Consider the following 20,383-nt stretch of genomic DNA (forward strand, 5'->3'; position numbering starts at 1 on the left):
TATGCCCATTGCCAAGATGAGCATTAGGGAACTTCGGGACCCATTCAGAACGTTCATTCAGGTCCAAATTCGGCCCCGTTTTCGATGGTAGTGGTGGTGGGGGGGGGGGGGGGGGCAGTCTAAAAAATCGCACCCTATTACATCTCACCTATAGGATAGAAAAGTAACAGAATTGCTGCGGAATCGTTCCTAGTATATTAAATATTCTTGTTGTGCCCGAGTCCTTGTTCCCACACAGATGCCGCTTACAATACATGTGTAGTTGAGCAAATATGCCGCAGGAATATAAGGCAGCATTGGCATTGGTCTGGTATCCGGAGGGTCGGTTGATATTGTCCAGATCAGGGGTGGGCACTTAATACTTCCAGCAGATATTCAAAGGCCGCACTCCAGAAATAGGGGGTGTGGTCACTTTAAAAGGGGGTGTGTCTTTGAATGTAGTATAGCACACAATAGGCCCCTTATACTTTCCCCTTACATTAGCAATGCCACACACCTGCCCCCATTAGCAATTCTACACACACCTCTCACATTTCCACACTCCAGCTTCCCCTTAGTTATTCCACACACCTGCCCCCATTAGTAATGCCACACACCTGCCCCCATTAGTAATGCCACACACCTGCCCCCATTACACCTGCCCTTCTTTAGATATTCCAAACACCTGCGCGCCAGCCTTGAAAAATGGCCCCATACAGTCATCTTTGGTGTTGACCTATTGACTTTCTATCCAGACACTGTAACGGCTGCTTCTCTGGCCGTCCCCCGTCCCCTGCAGTTTGTCCTAGTTGTGGCATGAAGACTAATGTTCTCCTGGCATCGCTATCCGGCTGTTCATTTCTGCTAATTCCTAAACTGGCACCAACATGCCCTGCAGAAATAGCGCACCCTTGCCAATAAAGCCCTTGGCACTGGCATGTCTCCAAAATCTCTGCGCTTGCCAAGAAAGAATCTTCTATTGGCAAATTCCTCTCTGCTGATGAACTTCGCCTGTTATCATCATCATCCTCACCTCGCAGCCCAGGTCACACTGAGACTGTCATGGTCCCCATCATTTACTGTATGACCCAACATAAATATTGTTCATTTGCATTTGCTGCCCACCCAAAGACCCCCACCATTCAGTCTCACACAATAAACAAGCACATCACAGTAATCAGCGCGGTCTCCTGGTGGCATCGCATTGCTACTAAGACATACTTTCGTCAAAAAAGACACTAAACGCTAAGAGAGTTGCCTGGCGGCTCACTTATGCCCAAAGACTCTGTTTCTGGAGTAGATACTGACCCCAAGACTCTTTTACAGGGTGGGTACTGACACCAAGACTCTGTTCCCAGGGTAGGTACTGTCCCCAAGACTCTTTTACAGGGTAGGTACTGACACCAAGGCTCTGTTCCCAGGGTAGGTACTGACTCTGAAACTCTGTTCCCAGGGTAGGTACTGTCCCCAAAACTCTGTTCCTTGGGTAGGTACAGACCCCAAGACTCTTTTCCTGGGTAAGTACTGACCCCACATTAAGTGTTGAGGAGGGGGCAGCAATGCACATTTGGGATGGATCATGCACGCAGCCCTGCCAGGACAGACACCCTTCGCAGCTGCCGGCGTCCGGGCCCGGAGAGGAGCCTCTGCCCCCGCTCCTAGTCTCAGCGTCCAGGCTCCCAGCTGTGTGGTGACTCTGCAGACTAGCACCATCTGCACATCGTTTTCTAGTAGCAGCTTACACATGTCCGACATTGTGACAGGCAGCCCTGATCAGCACAGCAGCAGCGACGGCACACAGTAAGCAGGGAGAGAGCAGTGGGGTAACAAGTGCAGCTGTAAGTCACCACCTGCCACTGCAGAAGTCCATTGGTTCAGATGGGATGGGCACTGGGGGCCTGCCTGGGCTGCCCCGGCGGAGGACCGGGGGATAAACCTTTTCGGCAGGGTTGGAACCCACCCACCTAAAAAAGAGGGCGTGGTCAAAAATCACCGGTCCCCCGCTGGGCTAGTCCGAGCCTGGATCGGACTAATCACCATTAATGGTCTCCACATATGTACAGAACTCAAAGGAGAAGTGTAATTACTGCTTTTGTTAAAGGCTCGTTTTCTGGAGCCCCTGTCCCTACATGTGATAAATACAGTGCCGCATTACCAAATAGGCAGAGTAGGCAGCGGCCCATGGGCCCCACACCTTTTAGGGGCCCAGCAACAACAGATCAAAATAATATGGGGGATCATTCAGTCCTGATTGTTGTTGTGCGTCTTCGCAAGCCAAACCTTTATCGAAGCAACAAATATCACCAATTTTTTCATAACTCTGTAGTTTGATTGACTTGAGTGTCAGGAAGAGTGCAGGCTTGCCCAAGCGTTGTCAGGGAGGGTATACAGGGCTGCCACCAGGAATTTTGGGGCCCAGGACTGATTTCCAGTCTGGGCCCCATGGGCCCCCTGCCACAGACCCCAATCCCCCCCTTCAGTTACCGCCCAACTCAGTAGGTCCCGAAGCACAGCCTGGCTTCTTCAGTGCAGGACACCTGTGGCCAATTATGCAGCACCGGTGGGTAAGCCAGTCAGAGCTCGTGTACCGGCAGCCGCTCTTATTGGCTAACAGTACACGGGCTCTGATTAGCTCAAAAGACTGGGCAGCATTTTAATTGGCTGCCGGCTTTCTGCATTGAAGAAGCCAGGCTGTGCTTCGGGACCTGCTGAGGACTGAGCGCAGTGCAGGCAGAACACAGTGGAGGGTTGCTGTGGGTAAAATGAGCTGCCCGGGCCCTTCCAGAGGCCGGGGCCCGGGACAGCTGTAACCACAGCACCCCCCTGTCGGCGGTTCTGAGGGTATATGACATCAGCTCCGGCCTCAATCAGCCTGTATCTATAGCAGACTTGTGGAAGGGTCAGAGTTACACACAAGTCGGGGAAATCATTCGCAGGCTTGCATGGGCTGATTTTGCATTGCCAATGGGAAGTTATCTGATCGCAGGGCTCTGCAATTTCACACCCCCATTGATTTGATCTTCAAAGAAATGATAATCATGCTTTATTATATTGTTTGCAAAAGATAGAAAAAAGTGAATCAACTCAAAATAAAGAAACTTTATATTGTAGACTCTATAGAGAAAATACTGTATTGATGTAATGATCCCATTAACAACTTAAAGTACATAAAACACACAACAAATTCACATTACAGCTTTCAAATCAGACTGTTGGTTGGTAAAATTTAAATCGTATTAGTAGATAATTTCAACTACCTAGGGGCCTCAACCTCAACTGGATGGATAAATATTACATTCGGGCAATGTATTTATTGCGAAAGATCGAAACAATAAGAAATGATAATTACCTGGTCTGAAATCCAATATGTCCCTCATAGGCATTTCTATAATGGGTGCAAGCTGTGCCGTGCACACTGGCCAACACCACACCCAATTATATTATACTTACCCCTCTGGAGTCCAGTGGTGGCATCCCTGCACTGCAGACAAAAATCACTTGGAAAATGGCCACCACGCTTGTTTCCAAGTGCTTTTGCATGTGCACTGGAGATGTTCCCTGGAACAAGTGCCGGCATAATGCCAGTCTATTGCCAGAGAGGAGAGGGCCCGCAATGAAGGCTGAACATGGGTCCTTTGTTAAAACGCCCATGATGTCCATTATTCTGAATCTGGCAACTCCACGCATTGGGACCCAAGTCATCCAGACAATCCAAATACATGGGCACAGTCCAAGCTGGTTTCCCCCTATAGACCAATTGGTGTTCATGAACGGGAGTGTAGGGGACCCAGTAAATTGCATTGCTCAGGGCCTGCAATGCTGTTAAGACAGCGCCCGCTACTGACCATCTGACCATTCCACTGGGACCTAACCGTAACTGTCCCCCACTGTGCCTATTTCCTAACTGTCCTTTCTTATAGCCTACCCTAAAAAACCTCCTGGTGCCCCCAACCCTAACCATCCCACTTGTGCCTACTTACAACCATCCCACTGGTCCCTAACCCTAACAATACTTTAAGACAGCCAATACTAACAGTCCCCCTGGTGCCTAACCCTAACCTTCCCCCTAGTGCCTAATCCTAACCATCCCCCTGGTGCCTAATCCTAACTGTCCCCCTGTTGCCTAACCTTAGCCATCCCCCTGGTGCCTAACTTTAACCATCCCCCTGGTGCCTAACCCTAACAATCCCCTGGTGTCTAACCCTAACCTTACCCCTGGTGGCCAACCTTAACCATCCCTCTTGTGCCTAGTCATAATCATCCCACTGGTCCCTAACCCTAACAATACTTTACCACAGCCAATGATAACAGTCCCCTTGGTGCCTAACCCTAACTGTCTCCCTGGTGACTAATCCTAAATATAATTTCCCATAGCCTAATTCTAACCTTCCCCCTGGTGCCTAATCCTAACCATCCCACTGGTGCCTAATCCTAACCGTCCCCCTGGCGCCTAACTCTAACCATCGCCCCTGGTGCCGAACCCTAACTGTCCCCTTTGGTGCCTAACCCTAACCATCCCCCTGGTGCCTAACCCTAACCATCCCCCTGGTGTCTAACCCTAACCATCCCCCCTGGTGCCTAATCCTAACCATCCCCCTGGTGTCTAACCCTAACCATCCTCCATGGTGCCTAACCATCCCCCTTGGTGCCTAACCCTAACCATCCCCCTGGTGTCTAACCCTAACCATCCTCCATGGTGCCTAACCATCCCCCCTGGTGCCTAACCCTAACCATCCCCCTGGTGTCTAACCCTAACCATCCTCCATGGTGCCTAACCATCCCCCCTGGTGCCTAACCCTAACCATCCCCCTGGTGTCTAACCCTAACCATCCTCCATGGTGCCTAACCCTAACCATCCCCCTGGTGCCTAACTCTAACCATCCCCCCTGGTGCCTAATCCTAACCGTCCCCCTGGCACCTAATTCTAACCATCGCCGCTTGTGCCTAACCATCCCCCTGGTGCTTAATCCTAACCATCCCACTGGTGCCTAATCCTAACCATCCCCCTGGCGCCTAACTCTAACCATCGCCCCTGGTGCCGAACCCTATCAACCTTATGGTGTCAGTGAGTTTTGACGTTTTTGTTGTCCACCCTCCATCCTGATACCATTGACAAGAAACCGTTTAGGTTAGAGAATGCTGCAGGTATTTATGACGTTAAGCTGCACAAGTTAACCTTGTACTAGTCTTTAGGTCAAAGTATTATGATTGTTTCATAATCTCATTATATATTGTTGCCAACTCAAATAAAAGTGGTAAGTACTGATTCTATTATGACCTGTGTAAATCCACAAAAAAGTCAATAGAGACTAAAACGTGAAACGGTCGTTTACAAAGCAATATATCTTATATGGGTTTTTTTCATATGAACATTTCCTATGTAGTCATTGCTGTTAGTTTGCATAATTAGGTTAGTAAAGAGAACGCAGTCTGCAGCAAACTTTCCCTTTATTTACCCATTGAAATCCAATCTAGATGCCACCAGACGCTTAATTCACTTCTACATAACAATTGTGACTAGGGCGGCACTTCGTGGGGTGTTCATAACATCATTTGGATGATTAATGTGTACAGTCACTTTTCTGAGTATGTTTACTTAACTAATGTTCTAGTACTTCTCAAACAGAGAAGGATTCAGTAGGGTTGCTAGTGATGAGGGGGCAGAGTTATTAAGCTCGGTGAAGTGATAAAGTGTCTGGTTTTTATCACCGACCAATCAGTTCCTACCTGTCATTTTTCAAACCAAGCCCGTAACTTCACAGTTAGGAACTGATTGGCCGGTGATAAAAACCAGACACTTTATCACTTCACCGATCTTAATAAGCTTAAATCTGCCCCTCGGGGGCAGATTTATTAAGCTCGGCCTCATAGGCTTTTTTAGTCCCTTTATGTGTCCGCATGTTCAATTTGGTGTTCAGTTCATCCATATTGTGTGAAATCTATAATGAATCTATTTTCTATTCTGAAATTTAGTCCCCACAATGCACAAGTTAGGATGCAAGTGGGCTCTATTTGCCCATAGACGCAGAAGCCAAATTTACCACCCTATGACGATTCCGTACAGCTAATGTGAGGAATCACGCAAATCTTGAGCTCATATTTTGAATGATATAATCTGACAATTTATGTTGTTCTTTCTCTTAGGTGTTGTGGTGCAAACATGGATTTTAAATCGTTATAGAATGGTACAGCTGGAAATAATAGATCAAGTTGTGATGTCCTATGGCGGACTGCGGGGAGCTGTTGCCTTCGCGTTAGTCGCTTTACTAGATGGGAACAAAGTAAAAGCGAGGAATTTGTTTGTCAGCACAACAATAATTGTTGTGTATTTTACAGTCATATTTCAGGTATGTCAAACTGTTGGACTAACCACATTTCCCGCTTACAGGCACATCCAATTGGTTGCGTAAGTTTGGTTAAACAAAAAAAAATTATACCTGCTCTCTTAATATTTTATTGAAAAAAATTGTGCGCAAATTTTATTCGACAAAACCCTTTAGGAAATTGCCTAAAAATAGGGAATAGCCTATATACCCTAGTTATTAATGTCCCAAAGAAAAATAGTTTGATGTTTAAAAATGTTAATTTGTGATTTTTTTTTAAGTAAGAATTTTATTAATTTCACTTAAATTAAAAATGCAAAAAAAAAAGTAGATAAAAACATAATTTTTTCCGTAATTTTATAATGGAAAAAAAATATTAAAGGCAATTCTTTTAAATTAAAATAAATACTTTCATCATATTTGGGTGTCATAGAAAAATGAAAACGTTTATGTTGGGGCAATTTAAGATTTTTTTTTTATCCCCAATAATGACATGTAATTATTGGACCAATTAGAAAAATTTAAAAACTTCCGATTACCTAATTACACAGGAGGGGCTCTGTGCACAGGGTTCTGAAGGGGGTCTCCAACATTTTTACTGTAAAATAAGGATCACATTTTTTAGATCTGCCCTGCCGGTTAAGAAAATTAAAGCTGCAGCAATTTGTTTAGAAGTTATTGTGACTGATTTTCTAGCTGTCAATATTTTAAATTTCGCCCGCAATTGGAAATGTGTTCCTATACTTTTTGCAAAAAAAAAAATGCAAATTCTATGCCGATCATTGACCGATATTGCTAAATGTCTGCAGTATTTTATTCTGAATATAACCAGACTTATTTTTAGATGAAATCAGCGGTGCTCATACCATATGCAGAAAATTACAACCTTACTATGGGGCCTATTTATTAAGCATTTTTACGCAGTGTTACTTCATTATTCACCCGTTGTGTGTAGCAGCAGTGGATAATTAAACAGCGGGACAATTCAACACTTCTCAGTTGCGGGCACGGCTGATTGGAAGCTCTTTCCCATGATTCCTGTCACCACTACGTTGTTGTGCATAAATCTGGCACCACCGAGTCTTACTCAACATTTCTAGTGCACACCTGTGACCTTGGGTTCACACATTTGCACAAAAAAGCCAGCTTACAGCAGAGGGAGCCAAACAGGGGTGGTGGGTTCCGAAAGAATCCCTTTCTGAAACCCCAACCTCCCAGAGCAGGGTCCAGAAATCAGAGCGATCTGAAGATGGCAAAGAGGCAGGCGCTGCAGTGTGACATTAACCTGCAGCGATTGGCTCCAGTCACTGAGGATCCTGCAGTGCTGTAGTCTTAAGTTCAAAGGCAGCCCACCCCCCCACCCCCACCACCACCACCACCACCACCACCTGAGATAGGTTATCAGTGGCTTCCCCCCACAAAGCTACAGGCTTTTGATGATGGCAATGGCCCCAATGTGAGGTCAAGCCTCCTTTCCCAAACCAACTTTTTCAGATGGGGGTGTCTTGGAGGCACCAGGTGTCAACAGATACTTCTCCTAAAAGGTATATCTAGGAAAGAGACCACATGCACAGAACTTAGTGCGCCGCTTAGATCTGTCCATCTGTGCAAACATCTTGATATGGATGAATTTTTGGTGCACTTGTACAATACAGAAATGCATGAATTACCCAAAAATAATTCCCGTACGTCAACTCTAAATAGAGCCCAATGTCTGCTTTAAGCTATGTATTGCTACAGCAAATTACTGCTCTCTTTGATTTCCTGATTCGCCAGGGGTAGATTTATCAAAACTTGGTGAGTGATAAAGTACCAACCAATCGGCCCCTAACTGTCATTTTACCGGTGATGTTTTAAAAATTACAGTTAGACGCTGATTAGTTGGTACTTCGACTCTTTCCACTTGATTTCTCTCCAGTCTTTAAAAATTCTGCCCCCCCCCCCCCAACATCTTAAGTCTTTAAGTCTTCATCTTCATTTTTCTTCACCTTTTTTTTTTACATGATCCCTGATTTCCACAAATTCGATTTCCCCGAGTCTGCAAATAGTGCATAATATTTTCTGCCCATTTGTATTCATTCTCTATCACAAAATAAAGAAATTCTATAAATTGTTTTGTCACTTTTAAACAGGGATTAACTATTAAACCTTTGGTGCAATGGCTCAAAGTGAAGAGGAGTGAACATCGAGATCGAAAGCTAAATGAAAAGCTTCATGGCAGAGTAAGTATGAGCTGCACTTTGTACATGTTTATGCAGGGGTGCCGAGGGAAAGGGTGGGGGGTAGTAATGACCTGGGCCAGGTCTGCAGCAGCCTGGATAAGCCGGTGACTTGGGCAAATGCCCCCTTTTGCAGTGACACGCCTAGTATTCTCCAAGCTTTATTTGGAGTAGGCGTAATCACACCTCTTGGATTTGACCATACTGTAGGATGTGGTCATTAGGTCCTCATGGTCAAACGTTCGACATGAAAAAAGTTTTTTTTTTCCTGATTTTGTTTTTAAACCAACTTGTTCATACTTTACCATCCCAGTGGGCATAGACGGAGAATATAATAGAGCCCGAAGCTTGGCGAGCGAAGCGGTCCACTTAAACGGTTTCCATGTTGACCTATGTTACAGTCAAGGGCAGTGGTTCCCAAACGGTGTGCCATGGCACTCTGGGGTGCCTCAGGCTACTTGCAGGGCCCGGGCGCCTTAGTTTGGTGATCCAGGACCAATTCAAATTATTTATGGTGTTCTTAAAAGCTAAAACTAGTGTTTTTAGCTGCCAATCAAAAAATTTGGGATCAATCAAAAGTAAATCCTGTCCATCACCACTTAATAGAACCTAAGGATAACATAAAAAATCGCTAGGGCACCATGATAAAAAAAAAACAGTTTGTGAACCACTGGTCTAAGGTACAATGTATGTAAGCACTGCATAAACAATTTACTGATATTGAGATGGTATCGAGACTAACCAGAAATGATGGCTCAGAACAAGAGTGAGAGACTCAGTGGCAGAGGGGTTAAAGTAATGCAAACAACTTTGATTTAAAGTTACTAATGTGATTATTTTTCCACAAGGCATTCGATCACATTTGTTCGGCTATTGAAGATGTCTCTGGACAAATTGGACACAACTACATGAGAGACAAGTGAGTAAGAATATAGAATACGCTTGACAAATACTGAACCATGAGAAAGGATCTTACATTTTGTCAGTATACTGAGCAAAAAAAAGTTAATAATTGTTATTGGTTATCAATCCGGGAAGAAATTTTGATAATTTTGAGTAAGTGTCACAAAGTATTTATTAAAGTGTATTTTGAAAAGCTTTAGGGGCGCATTTATCATTAGAACGCGATGCCGGCGCGGTGACATCGCCGTACATCGTATTGTGGTACCCTGCAATACCGCCAGGAATTATCATCTGGCAGGCGCAGGGACAGGGCTCCGAAAAGAGCCCATCCCTGCGATGCCTGTAGCCGGAAGCCGGGGGGTCTGCGCATGCACGGTTACGCGCTGACCCCCCTGCGACCCCGCTGACCGCACTGCTGCTCGGGCAGTGCGATGTGTAGCCATAGACTACAATGGGCTACCGCCATATCAGAATGGCGATAGCCCAGAGGTGCGAAGCCGGGCTGCCTGATGTTGATACATCGGGCAGTTTCGCATCCCCCATAGAAACCTATGCGGGATGCGGCCGGCGGTGCTGCAGGGTGGGGTCGCAGCATGGATTGCAAATATTACTTGATAAATGGGCCCCTTAGTCAATTGACCACATAACTAGACCAGTTTTCAATTACAGCATCTAGGCGTGCTGCTGATTGCTGCACTATTTAATTGAAGAAAAATTTTGATCAACATTTTGAGAAAAACCTGCAACCTGCAACCATGTTACAATTGTTTTGCTAACATTAATGAGATATATATATTTGGTTCAGTAAAAGAATATTAAAATTGATAAAAAGAGCTAAAAAGGTACTCTTTACCTAGAAGGGCGCATCGCATGCGATGTGACCGACGCGATGACCGCGATTTCCCATAGGGAACAATGTTAAATGTCCCAATTGACCCGATTTTCCTGTTCAATGTCCCAATTGACCCGATTTTCCATAGGGAACAATGTTAAATGGCCCACAGATGCCAAATAGGCACCCTGAAGTGTGAAATGGCCCCCCCAATTGTTAACGCTACACCCCACAATCAACGTCAACCCGAAGCGTGGCGAGCGCAGCGAGCCCGGGAGGGGCGGCGGTACGCGTCCTACGACCTTTTCATACCCCCACTATCCACGTCGGCGAGGAGTTGAGAATAGAAAGTGTGGCGAGCGCAGCGAGCCACCGAGCCTGAAGCGTGGCGAGCGCACGCGGACACCTTCACAGGTATACGCGTCCCCTCGCGGGCTTCACAGCTGTCCGCGTCCCCTCGCGGGGCTCGCTGCGCTCGCCACGCCGACGTGGATAGTGGGGGTATGAAAAGGTCGTAGGACACTTACCGCTAAAAATCTTTTTTAATTCTAATTTTTGCAATCCAAGACCCGAAATTTGGATCTAAAATCTGGAAAGATCTAAACTGGGACTCAGTTCAGATCATATCTCCTTGTAAGATCCCAACTGGGCTTTGGTTTGGTTTGGATCTACAAAATTAGAGTGGATTCGGATTTCTGGAGAACCAAACTGCACATCTCTAGTTTATTACTGTCCTAAATAAAAACATTTTGATATTTAAAAATGCTGCAAATCGCTGATTCAGGTTCTAAGTAAAAAAAAATAATGGAAAATAAAATGTTTTAATTCAATCAGAAAAGTAGAAACTTTTGATTTTGGGGTAATTTGAAGCCACTTTTATTGCAAAACAAATATAAAAAAAAGTGATAAAATAAACAATATTTTTCATTTAAATTGTAATTAAATTTGGGGTGCGGAAACTAAAGAAAAAGTTGATTTTGGGGTAATTTGATGCTATTTTTTTTTGCACCTCAATAATGACATTTATTGGGGCAAGACTTTCAATTGCTTAATTATTTATTGAGCGGTGGGGGTGTCCAAGGTTGTCCAGGGGGCTCTGAAGCAAGTGACAACAGAAAATGATGCAGGAATTGCTTTAGAAATTACCGCAGCTGAATTTCTTGCAGCCTGTTGAATATAAATTTTTGCAGCTGCATGAATAAATAAAATGTCCCTTAGATTATATGCTTTTTGCTAGATTGTTAAAATTTCTTTAAAGTTTTTTCTGATAGACAGAAATCTAGGACGAGAGGGCAGGAGTTTATTTAAAAGAAAAAATGTCTTTACAGTCAGAGCAGTCAAACTGTGGAACTCTCTTCCTGGAGAAGTGGTGTCGGCAGACACTATAAATACGTTTAAAATAAGGTTGGATAAACATTTATTGGTTAAAAACATCCATGTGTACAAATAACAAACATAATGGGGGAAATTTACTAAAGGAAATTTGTAAAAAAAATAGGTGTATTTGTATCCAGAAATACATTTCTTTTTGACATTTACTATCCCGAAAATAAGGCAATTCGTATTCGTATTGATAGCACATCAATACGACTACGAATTGCCGTATTTTCGGGATAGTAAATGTCAAAAAGAAGTGTATTTCTGGATACAAATACACCTATTTTTTTACAAATTTCCTTTAGTAAATTTCCCCCAATCTGTCTTTAAAATATCAGAACATACTATACAACAAGGGATAAGCTAATATAAACATAGGGTGAACTAGATGGACGCAAGTCTTTATTCAGCCTCACCTACTATGTAACTATGTAACTATGTATTTTATCCTTGGAGAATAAAATTGAACAAAAAAAATTCTAATTTATTTAGTTGGTAGAAACTGAGAAAGCAGATTGAATAGAGACTACAGAATAGTAACAGAAATGAATACAGAAATTGTGCCACCTAGTGGCTGAAGGTTACAAGCATACACCTAAAGAACAGTGTTACCTATACAGAATGCATGACCTTTGTCTATGCTTTATAGACCTGTAATGCAATGGGATAGGGGTATAAGGGGTATTCAATCTTTGATAGCGACACTCCCCAATTCAATAATGCCTTTTCCCACAGCATTGAAGGCTTTCAGATTCATTTTTGTCTAAGTCGAATCTGAAGTGTCTGCTAATTGTCAAATTCACAGACGATTCCGACAATTTAACGGCTGCTTCCGACAAAACATGGCCATTCCGACACTCGACAGTCAGAAAATTGAATACCGACTGTCGAGTCATAGTTGGAACGGGTCGAAAACGGACGTGAATACAACTGTTGGAAACGTCCTGACAGTCGGAAACAGGATTGAATACCCCCGCAAGGGGTACATTTGCAAAGATGAGAGTTCTATTGAAGATGTGAAGTTGCTACGGGCAACCAATCAGATTCTATCTATTATTTCCTAGAAGGTTCTAAATAAATAAGCAGTAGATTCTGATTGGTTGCTTAGTGTATCTTCACACATTGTTTAGTTTCTACGAATACGAGTGCATCCTCTTGGCAATATAAATCTTAATACTATGTATATTCTCTCAGGATCTCAAAGATTGACTCGAAATATCTCAGCAAAATATTTATGCGGAAATCAGCCCAAAAGACACAGGATCGAATTCTCAATGTTTTCCACGAGCTAAACATGAAAGATGCTATCAGTTATGTGACAGAGGTACGTGACCGTACGAATGGTTGTGTTTATCATTTATCTCTCATTTATAAAATGTATCTATTCCGTAGCTTCTCAAACTCGTTCCTCAGCACCCTGGACAGCTCAACCCTTTCAGGTCACCCGGCAGCTGCACAGGTGCACTCATTACTCACTCACACATTTGAAAAGATTTGCAGGTGGAGCTAATTATATCACCTGTGATTGATTGAGGAGAACACCTGGAAAACATGGCGTGTCCGGGGTCCTGAGAGCTGAATTTGAGAATGAATGCAGTATCTTCATTTCCCCTCCACAAAGCCATAGTATATACAGATGGTACAACTATGCGGGACAATGCTTAAATCTGTTTGCAGGAGAATAACAGTTGAGTTCATTCGTGCAATCCTGACTTTTTATGGTTACATCTGCTGCAAGGCATAAACCAGTGCATATCATTTGTACTCAGCAATAACACCCACCCCCCCCCCCCTTCCAATACTATTTTGATTGACAGAATATGCTTATCTATACAAACCAGTTGTATTTGCGCAAAGTATGCATTTACCAATACACAATGGTCCCAATTCGTATTGGTTTGCTCCCCTCCGCATTCGCACATGGGAGCGATGTTGTGCAACTGCGCATGCGCATAAACTTTGATGCGCATGTGCAGCCGCTTTGTGCGAGCGGGTGCGCCAAATTGATTATTTGCCGGCCCATTCGCAAGTAGCAGTGCAGGTGGGGGGGGGCGGGGCCACAGGTAGCGCCCATGCGAATGCCCAGCGTTTCAAGGGCGTTATTGCAGCCGTGATGTCAGCTGCCCCGCCCTCTTCCCATAAAAGGGCGACGCAAATCTAAGTCGCCAGAGAAGGATTTCGACCAAGCACGCAAGTTGCGAATGGATGTTTATGCAAACCAGCCAGGCATTTGGTTGCCTCGCAAGGCTGCGAAATCCGCAGCTTTGCGAGTCAACCAGAATGAGGGCCCATATACTTTGCAGTGTGGTTTTGTACTTTTGCAGTTAAAAAAAATTATATATGCTATACAACACTGAACACACTAAAACAAAAGTACAAAGTGGTAAAACAAGTTATGTGCCCACTAACAAGGGACACAAGTAGATTTTATTGGTGGCCTTTGTGAGTTGCTTTATGAAATGTATTTGCACACTGTGCTGTACAATCAGGAGGTGGGCAGCGAGTATCCTGCGCTATTGTTCTGAGAAACGGGTCTGTTCCTACGGGTCCGAACTCGGCCCTGATTTTGATGGTGGGGAGTTTGCGCCTGTGCAGACCCCCTGTGCGACACTCGCCAAGGAGTTCACACGGGCAAGGGAGGAAGGGTGACAGTCAGGTGGTGGCATTAGCGGAATGCCCAATGTTTTATGGGCATTCCCGTGAAAACGCTGGTCGTATACTCTCAGCCTAGCAAACAGATCAGTGATGCCTGCCACCCCATCAAATGCCACTTGGCTGCGCAGCCGCACGCACTGCCGGTCAGCCGCACGCACCGCCGGTCAGCCGCACGCACCGCCGGTCAGCCGCACGCACCGCCGGTCAGCCGCACACACCGCCGGTCAGCCGCACACACTGCCGGTCAGCCGCACACACTCAGCGATATAATGCACAATCGTGCACCATATCTTTCATGGCCACATTCAGGCGCAAGATGTCAGGTGCTGGGTCGCCCTATTGGCCATGCAGCACAGCAGATGGGATGACCCCGATGTCAGCGGGCGGGGGTGTGCAGTAGAGTCTATACATTACACAATGTGCACAAGCCCCAACAACATATCTTCTAGTGTGTTCCCAGCCTGACTCAGGGTCTTTTTCAGAGATAGGCGCAGCAGCAAGGCCTATGCTATATGCCGCAGGGGGGCATCCTGTATAAATAGATGCCGTTTTAAAAATCTACAGGTGACCTGGAAAACATGACCTGCTGGGGTCCTGACGACCGAGTTCAAGATCCTGTGATCTAATAAATAAATATAGTTATCATCATTTTTACGATGACACCTCGTTTACTCTCATTTCTTAATGTGTGCTTATTAAGATCGGAACAGTTGATTATCGCTGCTATTTTGCTTGAAAAGGAAGAGAATAAGCCGGTTGTCGACTATAATAAAAATTATACGGTCTGCACTTGAAAAATATCATTATGAAAATTGTTTACGTTAGATAACGATTTCCCAACTGAAGTCAATTTACAGTACGCTACTAAAAGTGCAGTGTTCCCGTATTCTATCACTAGGGAGAACGCAGGGGCTCACTGGCCTTTATCCGCTCGCCAAGCATGGAAAATATGGCCAACGTGGATTTCAGCAGTCCGCGTCCATCTGTCAGCGAGCCCTCCGTCTCCTACTTCTTGTAAGTTGGATTCATTTATTTCCTTTTCCTTCACTTTTATATTTCCTGTTCATTTACATGCACACTAATCTATTATATGCTTTTATGAGCTTAATTCTTTTGAATGAGAAATATTATTTCTAAGAGCTTATCGTAGTACGTCTTCTTTATTAATATGAAAGATCCTAAAGGGGCCTACACGTGACGTGGGGAGATTTGCTGAAGCATTCTGAACAATGATAGAATGCTCAGAAGAACTAGGGCTTAAAGTAGTCCTGGAGAGGAGGTGGAACTCCACTCATGGCTGGTTGGAACAAAAACATGGTTATGGATGAGAGCAAATGACAGTTGACCATTTGCTTGGAAATGCTGGAAAATTGATAAACTGTCATTCAGATATTACCAGATTTTTGTTCCAACCAGCCAGATCTGAAGATAAATCTGTAGGTGCATGGCCACCTTTTACATGCCCTGTGTCCAGCAGCTTCCCCACCTCTGAGTTTCTACAGCCTCCTCTCACCCTGTCTTCAGCAAGCACAGAGCCTGCTCCTCTTAGTGGCTCTTCTTCACTTCAGCGGTAGTGACGGTATGACATCACATACGCCGTGCCAGAAGAAGAAGCCGATGGGATAGGCTTTTCTGTTGGAATTACTGCTCAGGGCTGTGGTAGAGGTGGAACTCAGTTCCCCCTACCATTAGAGGTGGTGAAACTCAGTTTCACCCCATTCCCCCTCACTTTAACCCCTGCTCAGAACGCTCAGAAAGATTGCCCAGCGTACAGCGATGTGTCAGCGCTGTGTGCCGAGCGATCTGTCAGGGTCAGTGTTCCCAGTGGCCCTGACCGGTGATTAACTAGATTTATCCAGCATGCTGGATATTAATCACCGGGCGTGGGGCCGCACACTGCTGACACTATGGCCCCTACACACGGAGTGATGTAACTAGATCACTTAGAAAAATCTCTGAAATTGCCCCGTGAGTAGGCCTCATGAAAATCACATACAGGCTATCATTATTTTGTATTATAACTGTATTATTTTCATATAGAGGGCAAGTTAATGAATTAATTGTATGCCCTTCATTATTAATGGTATGATGTAGTAGTTTTACAGGTGGTTTCATTGTACCTGCTCATAGGAAAATGCAGGTGGGGGGGAGTTTCCAGTTGCCCCGAAAGCCCTCTTCCCCACAGCCTGGCACTTGCCCCTGCTGCCCATACTCCCAACACTTCATGAAACCAAAGGTAGTTTTGGGACAAATAAGAGGGGATGCTGGAGGATGGGGACTAGTTCTGTTGAGTGGCCCCTGCAGCCATGGTCACACCCGCTATCACACACAGGAAGTGTGACTAAGGGCCAGATTAAAGAAATATAGGCAAACCTAACCGACATCTCCTGTCGACTTCTTTAATCTGCCGCTGTGTATAACCCTGTTGGGCTACCCTCCTTCGCGATGCCGGCCTCGGTATATTGCGAATGCCGGCATGCCAACGGTCGCTCAACTGTATGTATCCAATCTGTGCCTAGAGAAGTTTAAGTGGTATGACTTGCTCCATGCCTAGAGTAAACTTACTTCTTGAAGGTACCACACCGCCATGATTCCAATACTTGGCCATTCCCAAACCTGACTATGATATCCTTTTCCATTTCTCAAAAAAGCCCATTGACCTAAAAAGAGTATAAGGGGCAGATGGTCTAAGCCTTGTGCAGCCCTGTGTAATCCTTGAGTGTCCCAATTTAAAGGGACATTATCGTAAGCCCAGCTATAAACATATAACTTTCCATTGCAGAAGAGAAAATGTCAGTGCCGTCTGCCTAGACATGCAAGCATTGGAGCAACGGAGGAAAAGTTTAAGAGATGTAGAAGATATGTTGAGCCACCGTACGCTGCAACAATATCTATATAAACCTAGAAGACAGGTAAGCAAACGTTGTAACTGGAGACCATGGCTTTAGCCTTCTTGACACATGTTGATACCACTGACATAATATATATCAGAGTGGCCCAACAAGATGAGTTGTCGCTGTTGACTTACTTGGAGATACGAGATCCATGTGTGGATTTTTTATGGCAAAATGTACATTGGGGCTTTTAATTAAGAGAGAGAGAGGGTGGGGGAAGAGAGAGAGAGGGATGGAGAGAGAGGAGGAGGAGGAGGGAAAGAGAGTGGGAAAGAGAGAGATGGGTAGGAAGAGAGAGATGGGAAGGAAGAGATAGAGGGAGTAAGAGAGAGGGAGGGAAACAGAAAGAAGAGAGAGGGAGGGCAGGCCGAAACTAGGATTTCTGGTGCCCAGGGCAAGGCAGTAAAGGTGATGGTGCGAGACGGCCTCCCGGCTCTCCTGTTCCCGAGCACCTGCTGCCGCTGTTCTGCTCCACGGCTATTGCTGGTCCTGGTGCCGGCGGGTGCTCCTCGCTCTCCTGGCCCCCGGGTCACATGACCCCATAGCCCCCCCATATTTACTGCCCTGGGGAGGGAAGAAGAGGTAGAGGGAGAGCCGGAGAGATAACTGCACTGCAGGAATTATATTAGCAGGTAGCATCGGTCCAGGTGCACTGCAGGAATTATATTAGCAGGTAGCAACTACACAGACACTCCAGTGGAATAGGAGTTTGATCTGTGACCAGACACCCAGTAGGAACTGATTATTGGGGGTATGAAACAGAAAAGGGGAAAGACAAAGAGAAGACGGAGAGAGGACAGAGGAAAAGGGATGGATGGTTGGGGATTGAACACAAGGTCCCATGCACCACTGCCTGGGGGCCCATCAAGGTTCTAGACTGTGTACTTGGATTATACATTATATACACATTATTCTTAATCTGTTACATTATAATGCATAGATTAGCAGTATTTACTGTATATATTTACTGAGGTTAGCCCAGCCTATATGGGAGCAGGTCACACCCCTATTTGGTGGCTGGCCATACCCTTAATAATGGGCACCAAAACCTGTATTCCCCCAGGTGGGCCCTTCATGCCCAAGTCCGATACTGGTAATCTGTGTCATAAAATACAGTCATGGACCACAACTATTGGATCACAGTTCAATCCCACCAAATAGGGAAGAATGTGTCCACCATGCCACAGTTACACCAACACTGGTCAGGAGAATGTGGATACAAGTGATGCGTCCTGTTGGGAGTCATACTTTAACAGAATCCATGACAATACTACTCTTGATGCCAGTCCATTCCTCGTCACCCAATCCGAGAGCAGGGTTCCACAGATATAGCACTCCCACGCCCCACGGTATACATGCATCGTTGTACACAGTGTGAATACTTATGGAGCATCTAAGAGAACTTGGGAACATATGAAGCCACAATCTGTAAAAATGGATAGGTCGAGGGGGGGGGGGGGGGTGGTAATGTTAACGTAAACATGGCAGGGGCAAACTTTCCAAAGACATGCAAAAATTCATGTACCCCAGACACAGCAAGGCCATCCTATCTGAAGATCATAGCGGAAATAAAAACGGGGATAGGATGTTGGCGCCTTCACTTTACTGACAGCTACTCATTCCATTGGCTGTAATCATGACGTTGCGATGGTCCTTTATAGAAAAACGATATAAATGCTTAGACGTGACTGGACTTTATTGAGTACTTAGAATGGTTCTCTTACAACACAAGCCGCCTTGATAAGTAACATGCTGGTACACAGAATACATACTGAAGACCAGCATCGTTAGCAGTATAGATTTTAATGAAGTTAAAAATTAGCACTATTTGATCTTATCACCCTTTTTTTTTTTACATTATAAATACGATCACAATAAAGTCAGGTTAATGATCTACTAACCACTGCCCTGAGATAACGGCGACGTAGTATAATCTATAAATGTCCCAAGGCTAGTTCTGTATTGTCTGCGCGGTGTACAGTCAGGAACGTTTTATAATAAATAGCACAACAATAAAACACAATGTTCACATAAACACTAATGTGATCTTATTTTAACAACTCTAACACCATAATGTACTTCTGATTTAGGAGTCCATTTATTAAGCAGTATTTGGGGATACACAGTACACCGGAAAACACACATTTTCTGGGATCGCTGCACCTATAGGTTTTTAAGGGGAACGCGATGCTAAACGATTTGCAATTGTAAAGCGCAATGGAACTTGCTGCGCTGTATAAGAAACTGTTAATAAATAGCCCTAACTGTGCTGAGTTTGTATATTCTCCCCGTACTTTGGTGGGTTTCCTCTAGGTACTCCGGTTTCCTCCCACAATCCAAACATATACTGGTAGGTTAATTGGCTCCTAACAAAATTAACCCTAGAATGTCTGTGTGTGCATGTGCATGTGGTAGGGAATATAGATTGTAAGCTCCACTGGGGCAGGGACTGATGTGACTGTTCGAATATTCTCTGTACAGCGCTGCGGAATATGTATGCGCAATATAAATAACCGGTAATAAATAAAGAATAATACATACATTTACCATTCACAATGTTGGTCCCCACAGCTACTGCAATCAGATTGCAGTAATCCTTTGTAGTCCAGGGAGCTAGGTTTAGGGTTATAAAATACCGACATATAGAATGTATACAGGTGAAAAAGTCAACATGACTTTTGGTCGACAGGTCGCGAGGTTGACATTGTTTTTTTCACTATTTTTGACCCGACATGTGCCGACAGGTGGTATTTCATACCCTACCATCCATTAGGGCTTGGTGGGAGAATAAAATAGTATGCCGAGCGCAGCGAGTGAAGCGAGCGATGCGAGGGTCTGTGGTTGACTTCCAGCTGTGTCCATGTCGACTGTGTCGACATTCGGGTAAAAAAAGGTGAAAAAACCCATGTCTACCTCGCGACCTGTCGATCGAAAGTCATGTTGACTTTTTCACCTGTCTACATTCTATATGTCGTTATTTTGACCTTGTCAGGATTTTAAATGTCGGTATTTTGACTGTGTCGGGATTTTGACCTTGTTGGGATTTTAAATGTCGGTATTTTGACCTTGTCGGGATTTTGACTGTCGATCAATAGCTGTCGGTATTTTGACCATTGGGATTTGTCTAAAAGTCTGCACCTTTCTTCCTGACTGGTTGCCCACAACTGCTGAAACTGTCTCGAGCAGGGCCCTCTACGCTGC

The 20,383-nt window shown here is 44.7% G+C and overlaps 1 protein-coding gene across 3 annotated transcripts in view; it reads left to right on the plus strand.

Annotated features, from left to right (window-relative positions):
* The window catches only part of SLC9A3 (solute carrier family 9 member A3), a 66,877-nt gene that overhangs the window by 35,232 nt on the left and 11,262 nt on the right, over positions 1 to 20,383 (plus strand). For all 3 annotated transcript variants that reach the window (XM_083186417.1, XM_083186415.1, XM_083186416.1), the window contains 6 exons: positions 6,124 to 6,326; positions 8,435 to 8,524; positions 9,370 to 9,440; positions 12,828 to 12,957; positions 15,187 to 15,302; positions 17,071 to 17,200. In XM_083186417.1, coding sequence (XP_083042543.1) covers positions 6,124 to 6,326; positions 8,435 to 8,524; positions 9,370 to 9,440; positions 12,828 to 12,957; positions 15,187 to 15,302; positions 17,071 to 17,200 — 740 coding nt within the window. The remainder of the gene's footprint in view (positions 1 to 6,123; positions 6,327 to 8,434; positions 8,525 to 9,369; positions 9,441 to 12,827; positions 12,958 to 15,186; positions 15,303 to 17,070; positions 17,201 to 20,383) is intronic.

The sequence above is a fragment of the Crinia signifera genome, chromosome 5 (assembly GCF_055691185.1).
Source record: "Crinia signifera chromosome 5, ASM5569118v1, whole genome shotgun sequence".
Taxonomy (NCBI): domain Eukaryota; kingdom Metazoa; phylum Chordata; class Amphibia; order Anura; family Myobatrachidae; genus Crinia; species Crinia signifera.